At 41.5% G+C, this 20,656-nt stretch overlaps 1 protein-coding gene across 2 annotated transcripts in view; it reads right to left on the reverse strand.

Annotated features, from left to right (window-relative positions):
* Positions 1–20,656, reverse strand: part of LRMDA (leucine rich melanocyte differentiation associated) — a 977,969-nt gene that overhangs the window by 395,770 nt on the left and 561,543 nt on the right. For both annotated transcript variants that reach the window (XM_015592197.1, XM_006915487.2), the window contains one exon: positions 15,979–16,096. In XM_015592197.1, the coding sequence (XP_015447683.1) occupies positions 15,979–16,096 (118 nt within the window). The remainder of the gene's footprint in view (positions 1–15,978; positions 16,097–20,656) is intronic.

Genomic DNA, 20,656 nt, shown 5'->3' on the forward strand with positions numbered 1-20,656 from the left:
TCAGCCTGAGGGCCTGAGCACATGGCTGAATCACAAAACCACAGATCCTCAGAGATCTTCTACTCTCTTCATCCATGTTATAGTTGAAGAATCTGAGCCCTGGAGAAAGAGACTAGCCTAAGATTACCCAGCAAGTTGACTGTTAAAGTGGAACTAAAACACAAGTGCTCATTGAGGCAGGGATTGACTCAATGTTCATCAAATACATTTACTTTTCTCTTTGGGCACTCGGCTAAGCTACATTAGTGTGAGAAGGCTGCTATAACAAAATACCACACTGGGTAATTTAAACAACAGTAATTTATTTTCTCTCAATTCTTAAAGCTAGAAGTCCAAGATCAAGGTGCCACCAGGGTTGGTTTCTCTGCGGCCTCTATCCTTAGATTGCAAAAAGCTGCCTTTTTGCTGTCTTCACATTGTTGTCCCTCTGTACACGTTCCCCTCATCCCTGTGCGTCTCAGTCTTAATTTCCTCCTCTAATAAGGACATCAGTCATTGAATTAGGGCCCACCCTAACAGACTTAGGTTAATTCAATCACCTCCTTTAAAGGCCCTATCTCCAAATATTGTTACATTCTGAGATACCAAGAGTTAGGGCTTCAATATATGAATTTGAGGGGGAGGAGAGAAGGAGGGAGACACAACTCAGCCCATAGCAGCTACATTTCCCAGGCTCCGTTATAGTTATGAGTGTTCATATGACTGAGCTCTGGTCGATGGAATGGGGGTATCGGTGATGTGTGTCACCTTAAATCCAGGCCCATAGATCATTCACCCAATTCTCCGCACTCTCACTCTTGCTTCATCCATAGCCTGAACCCAGTGAAGAACTCCGAGGTCGAAGACAAACACAGAACCATTCCATGGAAGAAGCCTAGGTCCCTGAATGACTGGGCACTCCTCATTCTCCATCCAGAAACCTTCAGTGTACTGATAGTGGCTAAGCTGCCAAGACTTGGGGGATGCTTGTTACAATAGTTAGCCTCTCCTGATTAATGCACCCAGCTCCTTGACCAGTATTCTTTTCATTACATATCAAGGGTTAGTGAATTTTACCCAAGATAAGAAGAAACATAACAGATTGACACCATCTCCAAGGTCAATGGTGGACTTCAGAAAAATGAGGCGTAAAAAAGCACTGGCCCCTGTTGGGGTACCAGGCATCTCAGAGAGCACGGCCCTCTAGAACCTCCTTTCAGAGACTCCTGTGGGGTCTCCTGGCCCCTCCGCCCTACACAGGTGAATAACTGGGAGGGGGAGGCTGGGTGCACATGATAATGATCCCTTTTCTTATTTAAACAGGCAATTTTTCTTCCTAATAAATGCTTTTTTTTTTTTTTTTTGTCAGTTCGAATATTCCCCTTTGATAGGATCCTGAAAATAATTAGCCTTAATAGCTCGGCTGTGAATAATGCCACACAAGAAGGAGGTGGATGTTAATAGGAACCTTCCACTCCAAAACTAAGTCACCCTCTTGGCCTCCCTCCCCAGAAAAGAAATGTAACAAGAAAAAGATTATAGGTTTAGCTCTACTTGAGAAGAAATGTATATGTGAAATAAATGCATGAAATTCTTTAAAAACAGCATGTGCTGAAAACTTCATATTTAGTTTGATTTGCTTTCCAAATCACACAGATTGCACAGTTGCATACAATCTTTAAACAAGTACAACCCCTGAGAAGTGTGGATAGATTTAAGAGAAATAAAAGCTAAATCAGCCAGCTTGTAATCTTCTTTTCTTTTTTTTCCTTCCTAAAGCTGTGTTAAATTGCCTATTGAGAACAATAACATATTTGTGCTTTTATAGGTAGAATGATTGGTATTATGCAAAAATTTGGCTAACGGTCTAAAGGCACATTCACACTGACCAGGACTGCATGCTGTTAATAATTTTTGGGATGCTCAAGGGAACCTGTAATTCCCTAGAACTACAACTTAGCAGGTCAATGCATGCTTTGTAGGAAGCTCCTACAGATTCCAAACCTTTCTTCCAGAACCATATCAACCATAAGATTCTGAAAGCCCCATTCCCAAAGAGAGCTTTGGAAATGTTAAGTGTCCCTTTTGACCTACATTCTTCCTCCAGCCTGGGTAGGTGCAATGACTCATCCAGGATGAACTGCCAACATGAAAATGGCACCTAGGGATTCTTATAGAGAGCCTAAAACTGTCATGTGCCCATACTCTGTGATCCAATAAACTCCCTGGAAAAAAATCATACTAAAAATAATTTAAAGGAAACATATTCACACACATAGGATTTTATACATAAGGTTAAAATCTAGAATCAGTGGGAAAATGGTTTCATAACTGACGGTACTTATATCAATTTGATGAAGAATTGTACAGTCCATAAAATTAATAAATTTGCAGACTATGAAGTAGTACAATATAAATATTATGTAAAAAAGTAGAGCATTAAACACACACAGAATGTCAATAGAAAGGATAGGTTTGGAAGAGAACAGAGAAAAATGAAAAGTCATAGAGTTAGCATATTGTGAATACAGTTGGAAGATTTTCTACCTTAATTTTCCTTAATGGGATCATAACATTGTTTTAAAAACATATAAAAATAAAATAAAACAGAATGGAATGGTCCCTGGGTCTTTTAATTTTTGATTACCACACTTTTGTCTGAGCCTTGAGATTCAAAGGCCAATCTCATATGTAACTTACAATCTCCCTTTTAGAAAACTCAGGAATTCCTCCCTAAGGAAGTTGTGGAGGGTGGTACTATTTGGTTGCATGGACGAACACATCACACCATTTCCAGACTGGCTGTTACATCTGAGGTTCAGAAAAAGCAAATTGAACATAAGCATCTAGAAACATTAAGATTGGGAAGCCCTACTTCAAAACTACTCCACAGAGAGATCTACTTAAATATTCACCTACACATACCCACAGCAGCTGCAGCAGCAGCACTAAAAGATCTTTGGTTATAATGCAGTATAACTTACAAGAATAACTCACATTTTCTACAAACTGAAAACCCAAAAGGCAGGAAGAGGCTGCGTTGCGCACCTCCTGTCTATCTCCAGGAACAACTAAGGGGTGGTGGCCACCAGCACAGCTCCTGCTCCCCCTGAACCAAACATGTCTTCTTGTCATTTCTGACATGCTGGTGCCTTTGAAAGATGAGTAAAGCAAGGAGTTTCCTACTCATTTCCTACGGTGAGGCTTACACCGATCTCTGGCTAAGTGGCTTATCTTTCATAAGCGCCATCCTGGAACTGTAACAGAACATCACCGCTAGAAGGGACCTGAAGATTTTGTCTATATTACTTTTTTATATAATTTTTTTTTTTCAAAATAATTGCTTCTCTTTACTGAGTACCTACTATGGGCCAGGCACTGTGTCACACAACTTACATGCATTAGTTTCTTACTGTCACAACAAACTTTCACAGCTGGTGTTATTGTCCCCATGACACAGACCAGGAAAATTATAGAAATGGAGTAACTTGGCCAAGGTCACACTCCTTTAGGTGGTAAAAAGGGATCAGAACCCAAATCTCTGGATTCCTTGTCCACGGCCCTCAAAAAACTATTCTACCTCTTCAACCCACTCAGGGGGACTCAGCATGAACTGCTTTTGCACAGGGGTTATAATTACTTGTCTGGTCCCTCTTGCTTGCAGGGTAAACAACGTCTGATAAACCCACAATGCTGTAAGCATTTATTACACTGCAACCCAGCTGCCAACTGTCTAACCATTTTAATAAAAAGCTATTTTCTAAGGTTTATGTTTTATTGCGTGTATGACTCCCTTATTGGTTAGCATTTTGGAGTTGTGGAAAAGGTTATGAATTTAGAAACTGGCTGCATTCATATCATATTTAAAACTTAATGCTATTTTATTAAAGACATATGGGCCTCCAAAGTACACATATTAAATGTCATGTAAGAAAAGTAGCAGTTTAAATCATGGTCAAATTCATTTTTGACGTGACTCCTGAGGCTTCCCAAGATCTGAACTATTTCTTTGTAAATCTGGCAGTTTAACCACACTCATAAATCACTTTCAAAGCATATTATTTCTTAATTTTACTGCATTAGAGAGCGTTTGGCCTACACAGTGAACTGTTTGTAGCAGTTATGTGAACAAAGTTGTACATTTAGTCATATAATGTGCAAAAGAAGAGGGTAGGAGAAGCAAAGAAGGAAAGCTTTTCATTCTTTAGTCTGCTCTACTTACCCTATCCATTTTTACCGAAGCGAATGCAATTCTAGAGTTTGGATTAGGCCTCTTCAATCTCAAAGTGCAGAAGTTACAAGTTGGTATTGAGGGTTTTATGAACACAAGGAAGAAAAAAATAATTTGTAACTTAATCTTTTCCAAAACATCTCATGACTAAAAACTAGAATGAGTGCAGAAATTACTTTTTTTTCACATTATACTGAACTGAAACAGATTTTTCCAAAAAAAAAAAAAAAAAAGTGACTTTGTGTAATACAGCTCTTGGTTCTGTTCTAATTATTCAGAGATCCAATATCTCAACCTTGGGTTTTCAAAGCCCTTCTAATGATTAAATAATGTTTTTTGGATGTGTGGAACGAGTCCCTAGATTTCACTCCCCAGTTTTCTCCATTTTACTGCAGAAGCAGGCTGACTACAGTGACAAATTCCAGGATCTCAACATCAGCCTTGATTTCCAGATCCGCCAAGGGAGTTGGAGGAGGATTAAGAGAGTTGAGTCCAAGGTCACCCAAACGAAACGGCTTAAGAGCTTATTTTTGCACCAAGCATCCTTTTCCCCATGTGGGCCCTGCACAGACACTTGTATTCTCCACTGCTGTTCACTGGGGCTGCTGCACCGCCATCCTCATGTTTTCACCAGTGACCGTGGAAACTCCTAAGTCGTCCACACCAAACCGACTTTTCTTGCACCTCCTTTTTGCCCTGACTCCCTCCCTCCACCATCAGTACAAGAACAAAATAGCCTTGTGCAGAGCCTCAGGAGACCGCCATGCTTAGGGGCCCGGGCCTCTCCAGGATGAAGAGAAGGCCTTCTTTCTCTACCCATATTCTTTTCTTTTAGGTGTTGTACTCTCATCAGGAGGTACATGCTTGTCAAAAGTCTTAGAAACATGTCATTTAAGTATAAAACTCAGTTAAACCACCAAGAATATAGGGGCAATATCCCCTTCTATAGACTGAATTATGTTCCCCGCAAAATCATATGTTGAAGCCCTAACATTTAATCCCTCTCTTCCTTCCTTCCTTCCTTCCTTCCTTCCTTCCTTCCTTCCTTCCCTCCTTCCCTCCCTCCCTCCTGCCCTCTTCCATGTCTCTGTCTGTCTGTCTGTCTGTCTCTCTCTCTCTGTAACCCAAAATCACATTCAAAAGTCTCTTGCCATATGAGGACACACTGAGAAGGTGGCCATCTGCAAGCTGAGAAAGAGTTCTCATCAGACCCTGACCAGCCCGGCACCATGACTTGGACTTCTTGTCTCCAGAACCATGAGAAAATAGAGTTCTGTTGCCACCCAGTCTATGGTGTTTTTTTTGTGGCAGCCCGAGCCATCTAATATATCCCCCTATCTCAAGCCAGAATTACCTTCACCGCGTTCACTCATACAAACCAATGACATGGCAATACCACAAAAACAGAGCCGTTTTGAAATTATACAGCTAATAACACTAGCTGCCCCTAATTCTACATAGCAGAAATGATGTAAACTCCTTACATGTGTTACCTCATTTAACCCTCACAACAAACATGGAAGGAGGCATTATATTCCTTGTATTAACAATGGAGAAATGGATGGCAGAAGACAGAAGTTCACCCTTTAATTCACACCTAAATGTAATCCTAAAATCTGGAATGGGGCTGACCCCTAAATGGAACAGCAAATCTGAAAACAGCCCAAGCATGAACGAAGTAAGAATCGTAGGTTTTCCATGGAACACCAGAGCCACAGTAAATTCAGATTTTAAACATTCCCCAAAGGGGAGCTAGAAGCAACTTGAATCACATCAAGAAAAAAAGTAAAGGTTGGGTGGTGGGGAGGAATGAATAAAAGTGGGCCAAATAAAACATGGGAGAGATTGCTAAGCCAGGTAGCTCTGTGACAACGCAAAATACCAACAATGAAAAAAAGAGACTCACTTCTAAATTTTACTCATGAGTTAAAGGTGTCATGAAATAAAAACCCCACTTAAAATCCCCTACTTCAAAAAAGAAAAAAATAGTATACATATATGTGTGTGTGTGTGTGTGTTATATGTATGTATGTATGTATGTGTGTGTCTGTATATACATATACTATACATATACATATACAAAACTTTAGATCCTAGACAGGAACATTAGTTTGCTATTAAAAAGAAATAATGAGTTCTAATTCAGATAATATAGCTCCAAATCTACTGCCGTATTTTAAAATTCGCATGAAAAATAAAATTTTCTTAAAATGTCCTTGGTGAAAAGGAAGAGCATTATTGCTATTACTGACAAAAGCACTGAACTTAGCTGAATTAACATCAAAGGAAGCCCCAATTACAAAGCATCTGTGCATTATTGATGGTGCCCTGTCTGTTAATCTAAGACACTCCACTGTACGAAGCAGAAAAGGAAATAAAAGAGCTAATTGTACCACCAGTCTTCAGGGACCCCAAGGGCAGATCTTCCCTATCATGCTTGTGAAATAGGACTTTGCTTGGTCAGAGGGACGATGATACATTTGTAGTCAGATCATGTGCATGGGCCCCAGAAGTAAGCCCTGGTGACCACAGGTAGACAAAACAATGAGAGGCAAAACACAATTTCTAGAATGTTGTAACCAGCTCTCACACTGGACCCAACAGAAATCTGGGAGCTCTGATGTTCCTAGAGGTCTTGGCTGGGAGAAATAAGCTCGCTGGAGAAACAGGCAGGTGGTAGTGGGAATGTGTTATAACTCTTCTCCCTATAACAAAAAAGCAAAAACAAAACAAAACAAAACAAACGAACAAACAAAAAACAGCTTCTTTCTACTCCTCAAGGAATCATTTGGAACAAAAGGCACCTCTAGAAGCAAAGGCTCCTCTGAGCACTGGGGCTGCTCACTGAGCTTACTGTGTAGAGGAAGTGCCATTACTGGAACTCGCATCAATCCTGGCGTTTACCTGCTCATGCCCCTTGGCACCCACCTGGATGATGCACTGAAAAGTATGTATTAGCCACATCCCGACAGAAGGATCAAATGTTTATTTCTGTCGAACTTTGTGAAGACTTTTATCTCCATTCAAGTTGGTTAACCTAAGGTTATCCTACTATTTTATTTTGCTTCTTGGCTTTTAGGACAATGAAAAGAACAAGTGAATGTTAAATATTAGGGACATCCCCTTCATCGCTAAGCTTACATGAGTTTTCTTTTATATCTTCTTAAAATTTATTCTTCTTGTCTGTTGTTATGAACTGAATCGTATCCCCCTCCAAAATTTATAAATTTAAGCCATAACCCCTGGTATGGTTTAAATGTATAAATTTAAGAGTGTGATTATCTTTAAAGACAGGGTGTGATTATCTTTAAAGACAGGGCCTTTAAAGAGGTAATTGAGCTAAAAGGTCATCGGATGGGTCCTAAACCAATATGACTAGTGTCCTTATAAGAAAAAGAAAAAGAAATCTAGACACACAAAGAGATAGCAGGGCTGTGAGAACACATAAAGACCACTTTGTGAGAACGACAGTGAGAAGGCCACCCGCAAGCCAAGGAGAGAGGCCTCAGAAGAAACCAGTCCCGCCAACATGTTGTCTTGGACTCCCAGCCTCCAGAACTATGAGAAAATGAATTTCTGCTGTTTACGCCACCCATTCAGTGGTAGTGTGTTATGGCAGCGTGAGGAAACTAGGAACTCTGCTACTGGTTGCAGGCAGTTTGGAAATAACTGGAACTCAAAGGTATAAATTAGGACCATGCCATCTTCGTTTTCTCCTTTTCCCTTAGCCATAGAACTGCAAATAATATTAACGTGGCTCAAACTTAGCTTCAGAACAATGTTCCTGATTTTTCTCTAGTGAGCCTCCATCCTGCAGGCTTCTCTGTCTTTCAGAATGCCAATCTACCTGAGGGGGTCAGTCCCTACCACTTGACGTTCCCATGGGCTCCCAAGAGACTTTCTAAGCCACTTTCTTAAGGAAGCATCTTTATTTTCCTCTCCTCTTTGCTTTCACATTTAATTTAAAAGAATAAAACACCCAAATTGCAAAAGCAAAATACCAAAAGCTATCTCTAAAGTGGATCAAAAAAGGTCAAGTTGAAAATATACGGATTACAGACATAATTGCCTATTAAGGCTCCATCTCAAACATTACCAGAGATCACACGAATGAGAACTTTTCATGGCCCAGTTAAGAAGACTTAAATTAACTCCTTAAAACTAAGGCATCTGATACCGTAGGGGAAAGAATATTTTTGGTAAGAACATGTCAAAGTACTTTTTCGAATGCCATGTAACCAACACAAGGGGAGTTACTATTGAGTCTCTGATAGTCATGGGCTTTCTCCTTATGCCAGCATCTGAGCTGCTCACTCCCGCACAGACACCTCCCAGTAATGCCTGAAAGAGAGCACTCAACCCCCAGCTCTTTGACTTCTGTGGCCACCTGAGCACTAACACTAGTCTGGTTGCTCTGAATGCAGGACAGCCTCAGGCCGGCAGCTGCCTCTGCACAGATTTCCCAAAAACCTGCTGTGCACAGAGCACTTCACTCCCTCTCCTAGATACCCAAACACGGACCTGCCCATACTTCCCTCTCACTTCAAACCCTGCCAAGTTTCCTCCTCATCCTGAAGATAAAAGCGCAAACTTGGCCTAACAAACCTGGCTCCACACCCTGGCTCCTACAATTCTCTGCCTAACTCGTGTATTTCATCAAAATGGGTTGGGGGAAGTGGTCACAAGGACAAGGTCAAATTGGAAATTACAAAGTTAATTTGACTTCCTTCCAAGTCCTGCTCTTCCTACTCTTTTGTTCCTGCCTCTTATCACATCTCTATGCCCGGTTAATGAAATTTAAGGTATACGGGGGGGAAACATCATGAGCTTTGAGGCCTACACAGACCTAAAGAAGAGTCTGATTCCACATTGCTCTATAATTTTAGGTGATGTATGTAAGTCCTCTGCCCATCAGTTTCCTCATTGGTAGATTTAAGCTCAAGGAGAAATTTAGAGATGATATTGTTAAGTTGCTGGTACAATATCTAGTGCGCAGTGGACAGTTAATACATGGTAGTTGTTATTTTAACCCACATATCAGGAAAGTTTCAATGCATCTAATATTGTATCACTAGGTAGCCAGTCGACCCTAAGGCTGGCCTTGTGATCCTAATTAGTTAAGCATCCAGAAAGCCTATAGAAGTTAATGCTGTGACACCAAAAACTGCCACTAACTTCACTAAAACCCAAGTTGTGTCCTAGTTAAGAGCTCTGGTTCAAGTGGCCAAGGAAGGACCAGAGGGAAAGATGTGGGAATGGATGGCCTATCTATTAGTCAGGTTTCTGTAGCAACACTACTTCTCAAAATCCTATTGGCTTACAACAAACATTTATTTCTTGTGCAGAGATCTGTGGTTGGCTGGGATAGTTCCACTTCAGCTTCAGACTTCGGGTCAGGTTCAGGTCTGCTCAGTGTATGTCTCATGTTGTTTTCATAGCAAATGGCAGACATGCAAAAGGAGTGAGTAGAAACACATGGTACTTCATAATGCCTTGGCCCAGAACTGGCATGCTGTCACTTCCACTCGCATCCCATTGGCCAAAGAGTCACATGGCCAAGGCCAAAATCAATGAATTGAGGAAGTGTACTCCTTCCTTAGAGGGGAACCATGGCAGGGGCAGAGAGAAACGAACAATTTCAGATAATGGAATCTACCTCATTTCTCCCAATTTTTAGGTTCCAGATGCTGCACAAAGTATCTAAGAAGACTTATCTAATTCCCCAATGGTGCCACTTTCTTCCATGATCCTCTAGGTTCGTCTGTGCAAATATCTTTGGACAAAAGTGAGCATGTTGGAGGCCAAAACGAGGAAGAATATGGAGTTGGGGCATTGGGGTGCAGTGAAAGCCAACTCAACAGAGACACCGTGATATCTTACCAGGCATTAAGCTTAATGGAGAGTGAGACCTACTACATGCTCAGCACCTGGCCAGGCCCCAGGGACTTCTGGGAGTGGCCCTCACAGGCTACAACCAGCACCTATAGTTCTGTTTCACTTCTCTCTACTATGGATTTCAATTCTCCATCTATAGGGCTTCGCCAGGGCGCTGTTGACACAACTTTTCTGCAACAGTCTAGCACTGATTTCAGAGGGTTGCTAGCCAAAAGCAAGGCAATGAAAAGCTCCCAGAAATTGCCTCCAAAGAGCAATAGTCTAAAAGCATTTACTCGATACACAAGATGCCATGGTGCTAAAAATGGAGAAGTACAAAACCCTTAAGTAATTCCCCCTCAAATGAATGTGGCAAACTGTGAAATCAGGAAGAAGAATGAAAACAAACAAACTGCAAATTTTTGGCTTCTGGAGTTGTTTCTAAACATGCCGCCTAAGCATCTTCCAAAAAAGAAATTAATTAAAAATTTTCCTTTCTTCAATTTTTGCTACAAAGTAACTGAATATAATATCTGAATATGTCTCTAGACAAAAAAAAAAACATCTGTGTAAAAACAGAAGAGAGCTATAAAACACGAACATATCTAGGTAGTTAGAAATATCCAGAAAATCACCTGACATTTTTTAGCTTTCTTCTGAATGTCTGGCACAGTAGAGAGAGTTCAACACATATTGGCTTATCATCTATTTAACTGTATATACATGTGGTTTATAATATTTATTTATAGGCATACCTTAGATTTATATAAAATATATATTCTTAAAAATATCGACTATAGAGTACATGTTAGTAATTGCAATCAATCTAGCCGTATTTTCTGATAACCTTTCACATGTTTCCATTTGGGCTAGATAAGGATAATAGAAGATATGAGAGACATGTAATGTACTTTAGAACAAGGGAACACTTATAAAGAACTAGGCTAGGCATAAAAAACAACTCAATGAACCAAACAAGCCATCAGACTGGTAAGACAAAAAATACAATAGCAGCTAAAAGAGGGAAAATTTCATTTTAACTACACATAGACTTGTAGAGTACCCCGACATGTTTTCTGGGGGGGGGGAAAAAGCTACTTTTTATTTCCTAAAAGCTCTAATATTAGCAGGTGGATTCTGAAAGAAGATCTCAGAGAGCACTGCGAGCAGTGACAGGGACTACAGACCTCACCTCTGCCTCCCCCAGCAATGCGACCTGACGCAGAAGCCGAGGCCCAGGCATCACAACAGCTGTAGGTTTTGCCATCGTAAGTAATCCTTGGGTAACTCCTTCGAAAAATAAATATTCGATCCAGAATCTCTCTTTCCTGTCAATAGACTCAAATTATCACATTTTCTTTTTTTCCTGCTCCTCCAGAGGACCCCATTGAGGCAATTAAAAAATGGACCACCTTTCGGGATGGATCTTCCAACACACTCTGTTCATGGTTCATTCTTATGGCCGAGGCTCTGCTATAACCCAGGCGCTGGAGACATGAGAATGAGAAAACAAAGTTCCTGCCCTCATGAAGCTGACATCCAGTGGATAAGCAGCTGCTTTATCCTAATGAACAGTTGGCTTCCCAATGCTTCTATTCCCTGTCTTTATGCGAGGTTGCCTTTTTCGGCAGAAATCTAAAAACATGGACACAATGGAAGAAACTAGTTACTCAGGGGAATTAGAGCCCAACTCCAAATGTCAAATACAAGATTGTGTAGTGCAGTCATAGAAGCAAGTGATCCTCGGACCCAAATAACTTGTAGCTTTCAGTTTAAGGATGAGAATAAAAAAGATTTATGGAAGGTACAGGTACTCAGAAGTTTATTCCTTTAACACATCATATCTCCCTAGCTCCCTCCCCTTCGCTTACACACATACATACACACACATACACACACAGCCCCTGTGCGAATACTCAAAGATACACACACACACACACAAATATACAAACTATGAAAAACTACACAAACTGCACATGATAGGAAACCCAGGCATACCTGCATAAAGACACGCATAACATATTTTCAAGGAACTATCTACTAATATACTAATATACCTATTACCATATCTTACCTATAAGAGAATGGCCATGATTACAAGCAAAAATACACATGTTAAAACGCTTTCTAATATAAGCAGTGATTCTCAATCCAGCTGCCCCTGTAGTTAATCTCCCCATTGCTTCTGTAAGGTTCTGAAGATTAAATAGTTGGTAGCCAACTTTGTATATGTGCCTGTAAACAAGAGAGCTTAGCTTTAAATATATGTCAAAGAAATGACAACTGTGCTCTTTGCCAGAACAGGGATGAATAATTACAAAGCCAGGACATAATTAAGCAATTCTGACTGTCGGATTCTTGAACTGTCTCTCTGATGTGCAGGGCTGGCGTGTCTGCCACGTACGCCCTCCTGGACAGGCCTCTACACAGCTTTGATCTATATTTCCCAGTGCAGCAAGAGGGGTCATGGTGTGGTCATTACAGAAGCTTTTCTTTGGGGGCCTCAGCCTTCTCTGCATCCAGCTTGGTGCTCTCTGCATTAACAATGGCACAATTCGATATCTAATATTTGACAGAGATATATATTTTCTTTAAAATTCTGGGGAATGAGCAAAGCGTAGCTGTTGTAAGTCCATTAACTAAAAACATACAAACACAAACACACACACACGTCTAGAAGAGGCCATTGTACCATTAGCTATCTCTCCCTAATGAATGACAGCATCTTTCCGTAGAACAATCAGAGCTCAGACAGAAGGCAGCTTTTAAACAACAAAAGCCAAAAGGCAGCAATGAAAGAGAACTATGTCATCATGAGAGAAAGCGAGAGAGAACTTGCACTCAAGTGCCAAGGCCTGCTAGGTACCAAATCAAACCTCTGTGACACAGGGGGTTTATTAGCTCCCGGATGATTTTGCATTTGCGTCAGCTGAGAACACCCACACTGCCCGTTCCCTACCTCCAAGGCAAGGGCTGTGATTGGAGAGGCATTTTTCCATTCTCCCAAATACTTTATGTCAAGAATAAAATGAAAACAGCTCCCCAAATCATGGCCCCCTTGATCATCCATCAGAGCCCTCTGCTGAATAAGCACAACAGGCCGCTGCCTCAGAAAGGACAGAAGCCAACTTGAGATTCTGATGCTGTTATGAAAAATAGGTCTTCACACAGTCTGCTCAGCACAGCGTCGGCAATTCATGGGGAGGAAATTGCTCTCCACTTAGGAGCCGAATCCAGGCGTACACATACCTCCCAGAACATACATATGTATATATACACAGAGATGGAAAGCATATATACACACCTGCATAGGAACAAACATATGTCTGTATATACTGTGAGCAGGCGAGAACCAGCCTTTTTAACATCAATTTATTAATTCAGCAAGGAGCTCATTTGGCCTCTATCTGCAAGAAAAGTACCAGTGCATATCTCTGAAAACAGACAAAAGGAAATTGCCTGCCATTCAAAGAGAAGCATACAGTTTGATATGAAACCAGGAACACAGAGAAATTCTCTGGTACACTTGAAGGCTCATGGCATAAATAGAACACTTAACTGGAAGCCTCTGGGTTCTGGTCTGAGTCTGTCTCCATGGGACTGTGGGGGCCTAAGGAAACTACATTCTCTCCCAGTTCTTTCACCCATAAAATGAGATCACAGGCCAGGTGTTTTCTGAAGTCCCTGGTTTGGAAATCATGTCATTCTACAGAAAGATAACAACTGAAGGTCCCCATACTTTGTCAGAGTACTTCTGCCTGTTCTCAAATAATTAATGGATATTTTTTCAAGCTTTATACAGTTAGTAAAGATGTTAGTCAATCACAGAAACATGAGCTAATTCTATAATTGATTAGAATTTAATTTGGAGCTTTGAAGAACATTTCTGCTTAAGTTGCTAATGACTCAGAAAACCAGCTATTACCAGATTTTAAGGAGTCATTCCCATTTGCTTTCAAAGACAGGTGAGGATTTCAGTTTTCCCTACTACCAACATCCTCCACTGCTACCACCATCTCTACTTCAACAGAACAGTCCTGCTTTCACTTGTTTTCTTCACTGAGGCCTTCTTATGAGGCTTTGTTTGAACAGAGACGCATGGGGAAAATGTTTAGCTCACCGATCCAAGGTTAAGAAATCAGAGTGGAAGAATGTGGGCTCTGTGATCAGAAAAACCGGTAAAGCTCCAGCAATTACTAGCCTGGTGACTTAGGCAGCCCCAATTAATATCTTTAGGCCTGAGTTACCTCATCTGTAGAATAAGCCAATGCTCTTTTCCTTATACACTATAGGGTCATGTGAGGACTCGCAAATCTATATACAAAGAACCTTACAACAGTGGTGGACACATATAGAGCACCCCACCCAAATACAGTATTTAGTACACCTTCAGATCTCCTGTGACGATGTAGAGCTGCCCATGTCAAAGACAATGACAGCAGCTGAAATATTGATCTAGTAAAATGCCTGTATACATGAAGATGAGAAATGTAGGATGGGCACAAACCCAAGATATTATAAACAGTTCAGTTGGTGTACTTTGTTTGGTTTGGTGATATGGCTTTCTCTGGCATCTTTAAAAAAAAAAAGGAGGCTGAGAGAGAAATTATTCCGTTTGGACAAAATTACAAAAGCTAAATAACTAAAGGCAGTCATGAGCAATACGTCAAATCTGCCTCAATAAAGAAAACTGTTAACACTTTAATAGCTATGAAACGAATCACTCGATTAATTTCCCACGTGCTGAAACAGGTAACAATGCATTTATCTGCCAGCATTATACCCTCCATATCACATATTTCCACAACTGTTAGCAATTGTATTCAGCATAATGGAAAATAAGTTGTACCTCATGGATTGAGGGAAATAAAGTGGCCTGAGGTCTGCTGCCAGCTGAGCAACTTGATGGAAGAGGTTTCCTTTTTCTGCTTTGGTTCTGTTTGTTTTTTTTTTTCTCTTTCCTTCTTAATCATTTCCAATGCATGTGCAGAGCACTCTAAGTCAATAAGCAAGGACAAACTAGACCTCTAGGATTTCCGGGCTAGTGTTTTCAACGCACAAGCTGGGATCCCACAGGAAATGACTATGTGGCTCCACAGAATCTCAGAGCAGTGATGGACCTCCAAGGGGTCACCAAGGGTCATCAAGTTCATTCCCCAGCCTCTGGCTTCACTGAAGGACTCAAATTCCTCCTGATAAGATAGTTGTCCATGTCCTTAAAAGTTTCCTTGTGTCTGAATCCAAGACCCAAAGCTAGATCTCGCCCACCTCATCAATGCTGTCATGAAGATGATACCATGGTCACTTCTATAGCCTCAATACAGACTTGGCTGGTAAAGGAAAGTTCAGTAAACATCGTTCCCATGAATGCTACAGAGCTACATGGAGAGAACACACACCTATCCCAGGTCACATAAAGTTGCCTTCCCACTGACAATATCTCTGAGAGCTGTTGACCAAAGAATATCTCTCTCCCCTGGCTCCCCTTTGGGCCCAAGAAAGAAGGGTCTCCTCTGAAGCACTAGAGGAACACTACTCACCTGAGAAGTAGTAAATGCTCAACACTTTCCTCTTTCTTCTTTCTCATCTCCAGACCTGCAGAGGCCCCACCTTATAAACGAACCATCTTCAAGAAAAGGCCTGAAATCCACCCCCAGGAACATCATCATCGGGTTGTACATGGTGTGCCGTTTTATTGGTAAAAGAGCTACCTATAACCCATTGACTGGATTATAGGGAGACCTAATTTATATCCAGTCCTACTTCTTATTTGGCTCATAGTATGTCCATGGATGAAGCCTTAGTGTGAGATCCCTCCTGAATTCTAAACACATAGGAGGACATCCACCACGTTCAGAGAGTAACCAACAAGGCGAGACCAATAGGCAGCTTACCTTGGGCTTTATCACCTTCATGAACGCCCCTCTGACCAAAGCTTCTTCTCGTTCTTGTCTGGTTACTTTCCGGGCATCCAAAAACTTTAAATTGGGCAGCTTGTGCAGAACAAAGCATCTGGGAGAGAATAGGCAGAGACCATTTAGGAATGTTGGGGTGACCACCTCAAAGATCCATGCAATTTGTCTGATATTCAGGAATTTAGTTAGATTGATGCCTTCACCTATAAGCTTCTTGAAGGCCGGAACAATTTTTTTGCTGTTCACCCTCATGCTATCTTGGAAAGTAGCATTAGAATTCACTCAGTAAAATACCAGTTCATTTCTGTAGCATGAACATTTCTTGAGCACCTACTATGTGCCAGGCCCTAGGTATACAGAGGTGATTACAACATGGGCTCTATATTTAAAGGGGTTTTTAGTGTAATGGAGATGACAGACTTGCACAGAGAAATTAGAAATCAGCATAGCTATGTGCTAAGATCGAGGTTATACAGAAGTTTTGGGAGCGCAGAGAAAGAGACCTAATATTACTCACCGAATGGCTAAAAACTAATGGCTGAATGACAATGAGGAGGAACCGGAAATCTCAAGCAGGCTTCAAGGAACCAAATCCTAAAGCAAACCCAAGCACTTAACTTTTCCTCAGTGCTAATGTTACTTGGGATAAGCAGTATGCCTGTCTTTTCAGTGGACCCTTGGGTTCCAGGGCCACCTCTCACATTCATAAGGTCGTCTCACATCACCAACTGACCTCCATATGCTTGTCCAGGTTAAAGATTTAGCTAATCATCCGAACACCAGAGATGACAACTTGGAGGCATCTAGTTATGAACTTTATATTATTCATTTTTAAAGTCAAAATACTCTAAAATTCTTTGGAGGTATATTTTTCCTCCGCAGAACTGTGATCCCCAACACCTAAAGTCCTGGAAATAATGACTCTCTACTTCTTGCTTCTTCCCCGGCCTTATTACATTATTTCCTATTTCTCCCAGAGCCTCTCCTTTCCCCTCCAAATGCTCCCTAACCCTACCACAAATCAGAAAAATTCCACAAGGGGCTCAAATGACCTTTCTGTCCTCCAACAGAACTCCCACTAGCCTCAGTCAATGTCAGAGAAAACTTCCATCTTCCGCTTGTAGCAGCAAAGTCTTGATGACAACAGATTCTTTCAAATAAAGACAAGTACAGACGGAAACAATATGTCAGGAGTGACGCTCAAAGGAGTAAAGACACCCACTAAGTGTAGGGTGGGAAAAGATGAATATTCAGGTGAAGAAAACATCAGTATTAGAAAATCAGCCAATGTTTAATAATGAAATGAAAGATGTCTTCACGGGGCTGGCAGGAACCACGATGACAACAGACAGCACGTTGTCATTTTGCCCCACTTTGGATCACAGCCCTGAAATCAAAGGAGAGAGAGAGAGAGGTGCTGGCTTTTAAGCTAGTTAAAAATTTTAGATGACAAAGAGCTGCTGTTTTTCAGAGCACTCATCTTATACAATCAAAGAAACAGCCCATGAAATAAGCTGCCAGTCACCCTGAAACTAGGGGTGACTTGACTCCCATCCTGACAGCCAGCCTGGGGTTTCCAGGTAGTTGCTGCTTAGAGAGATTTGAGGGACACTAGGAAAGCTTGTCCCAAGTAGTTGGGCCTGAGACTCAGCCCAGGGTCAGAAGTCCCTCCCTTAGAGATGTCTTCTTTCACTTATATATTCACTCACCCAACAAATAATTATTGAGCAGCTACCACCTGCTAGGAACTGTGCCAGGTGCTGAGTTTAAGGTGATGCACAGAACAGACAAGGACCCTGCTCTCAAGAGCTTATATACTAGCACAGTGATTCTCAAACTTGAGTGGGTATCGAGATCCCCTGGAGGGCTTGTTGAAACACAGGTGGCAGGGCCCCACCACGAGAGTTTCTGATCTAGAGTGGGAACTGTAATTTACGTTTCTAATAAGTTCCTAAGTGAGGCTGATGCTGCTGGTCCTTCTGAGAACTACTGTCCAAGTGAAAATAACACCACAAGAAATAGCAGTTTGGGAATGATGAGGTTGGTAAGGCAGCAAAGATTCTCCTCAATTCTGCTAATGGTCTGCCCTACCTTGTACACAGTGCCCAGACCGCAGCCACACATACCAGATCTTCCTGCCCCTTGGTGGTTTGGAACTGGCTCTAAACATTACTGCCAAGTGATAAGTCCGTGGGCTTTCTGCCTGCCTGTCCCATCCCGGTCTCAGAAGATCTATTTCCTTTGTTCTAGGTCATGTCAGGGTGTCAAAAGCTGCAGCTTCAATCCTGTGTATAATACAAGCTTGCCATAAAAATACAAGAAAGGATTCCCGAAGCCACAGAATGAAGGCTTTTATAATATCAATTCAACCCTTGTAAATTTAATCCAAGGTTATTTGTTGCACCAAAATCTCTTTACCGTGATGTATTACTTAGTTACTGAGGTTATCACAGCCGTATCCTAAAGTTGCATAGTACATAAAACATTTCAGTTAACAATGCGGGAAGGTTAACTCCCCCAGATAACCTGCAATCACAAGGGCTAGTCCACATGACATGCCTCTGTCAGCTTCTACGAGCTATTGATGGTTCAATCAGTTTGTTTTGAAGGTAAAGTACAACAAAAGGGCAGTAAACTTATTCAGACTGTCAACAGGGGCTATCGGGAAAGGGGCTTGCAGGTAAGTAATTCTGGGTGTTTTAAGGCTATTATCAAACAGCAATGGCTGAAGGAAGAGACAGCTACTAATAACACAGAAGGCAGCCATCATAAACCACTTTATGGCAGAAACCCCCGTCTATAAATCCTGCGACACCTGGAGACAGCTTCAGATTTATAAAACTGCTTGTTAAGCCAGGACACTGCTTAATGAAAAGAGATCCATCTAAGTTCTAAGTCTCCCATCCCTAGCTCCAGAGGGCAACTCCAATTTTCCTGACCTTCCCAAGGTGGCTGGGCAAAAAGTCCCAGGGCTAACGGGGAGAAGGCAGGGGCACTCTCGGCTGTGACATGGATGGTGAGGTTATGAAGAGGAGATCAGGGATCCTGGGAAGATGTTTAAAGACCTATTTGTCTCTGTCTGCAAGCAGATTCTCTAAAGGTGAGACCCACACACAGAGCTTTTCAGGTTCTCTCTTCTTATAGAACGCTCCCTTTTCTTAAAGAACTCATTTAAGAAGACATCTAAAACTGGTAGGGGGAGAATAGTCAAAGCAGAAAGGCTTTTCGTTTGTTTGTTTTGATCCAAAATCAATTTTCTCAGCCCAAATCCTGAAGCTGTGGCATTTTTTCACCTAGACTTCAAAGGAGGAGGAGAATGCTCTTCCCTCCTGCCCACAACTGCTACCTGGGGGGAACTGGCTGCTTGCCTGTAACACTGCACGACACAGAAATACCAGGATGGACCTCCACTGTCTGCTTCTGGGGTTGGCTGCCATGTTTCTTTCTCTGAGGAGACTCTACTCAAGAAATACCAAGTTTCTAGATTCTGAGGGAACTGGAGGTGGGGTCACTGGAGCTTTTTTTACTTCCTTCCATTTATGGCATTCTATGCTTCTTTGTATTAGCTCTTGCTGCCCACTTGCTCCCATACATGGGAGGTGGGGAGGGATGGTGCAAGCTACTGATACTCTACTGGGGGCCCCTGAAGAAATCAACGGGTGACCCATGAACTGTTCTCAATCTTTCACAAAGATTAACACAATAGAATGAACACACCAACAAAATATCGAGCTTCTTTGCTTTTGACTGGATGACATCAACCCTGTTTGGTAACACGGGTTACCTTATGCTCATTAAAAGCACTGATCAACAGTTAAATATATCTGACTAATTTTTAAAAATTAGCAATGGCTTATATGCAGTTTATTTAAGAGATAAAGCTTTAAAGCATGGGGAAGAAAATTTAAAAAGAGGGAAGGTCTTCATAACAAAAGACTTGAAGGCTAACAGGGCAGAGGAAAGAGCCCAGACTCTGTGCTCATCTTGCTGTGCAATCTTGGTTTAGTTTCTATCACCCTCTTAAGGCTCGGTTTCTCCATCTGTGCAATTAAGGGAATGGGCTAAATGATGCCTACGCCTCTTTTTTTAAGCTTTAGTTTGCTTGAAGTCTATGTGTCTCCAAGTTAATTTATAAAAAATACATACATATCTTCCTTTCTTATTACTCCAATTTCCTTATAAAACCACCCCCTCACACCTCCAGGTAAAAGAAGACTGTGAGAAAAAAAAAAAAAAGTCAATAAAGACCAAACAGTAATGAACAAACACTGTGAGTGGAATAACTCCAGATGCTCAGAGAGATGACAATGATTTCACTCTAATGAGCCGAGGTGAGCTCACCTACAGCATTAATGAATGCCTGACAACTGGCAAAGGCCAGCTGATTTTCCTCACAGTTGACCGGCAGTATGTTTGATGTCTCCGTGCAAACAATACACCCACAGGACAGACCAAGGCCCTCTACAGAGGGTAACCAGCAATTACTCTGTGGGCTTCTGTCACTTTGATCTCTGGGTCGTGACCTTTGCTTTCTTGTGATCTTCAAAGCCCAGACTGTAGATTAGCTGGAGAATGCTAGCTGGGTTATGTAAGCCACAAGTTTTACAGCTCCTATTGGGCTGGGAAATGGTGGTAGCCCAGGATGGCCAACAGACGG

The sequence above is a fragment of the Pteropus alecto genome, unplaced genomic scaffold, assembly GCF_000325575.1.
Source record: "Pteropus alecto unplaced genomic scaffold, ASM32557v1 scaffold155, whole genome shotgun sequence".
NCBI lineage: Eukaryota > Metazoa > Chordata > Mammalia > Chiroptera > Pteropodidae > Pteropus > Pteropus alecto.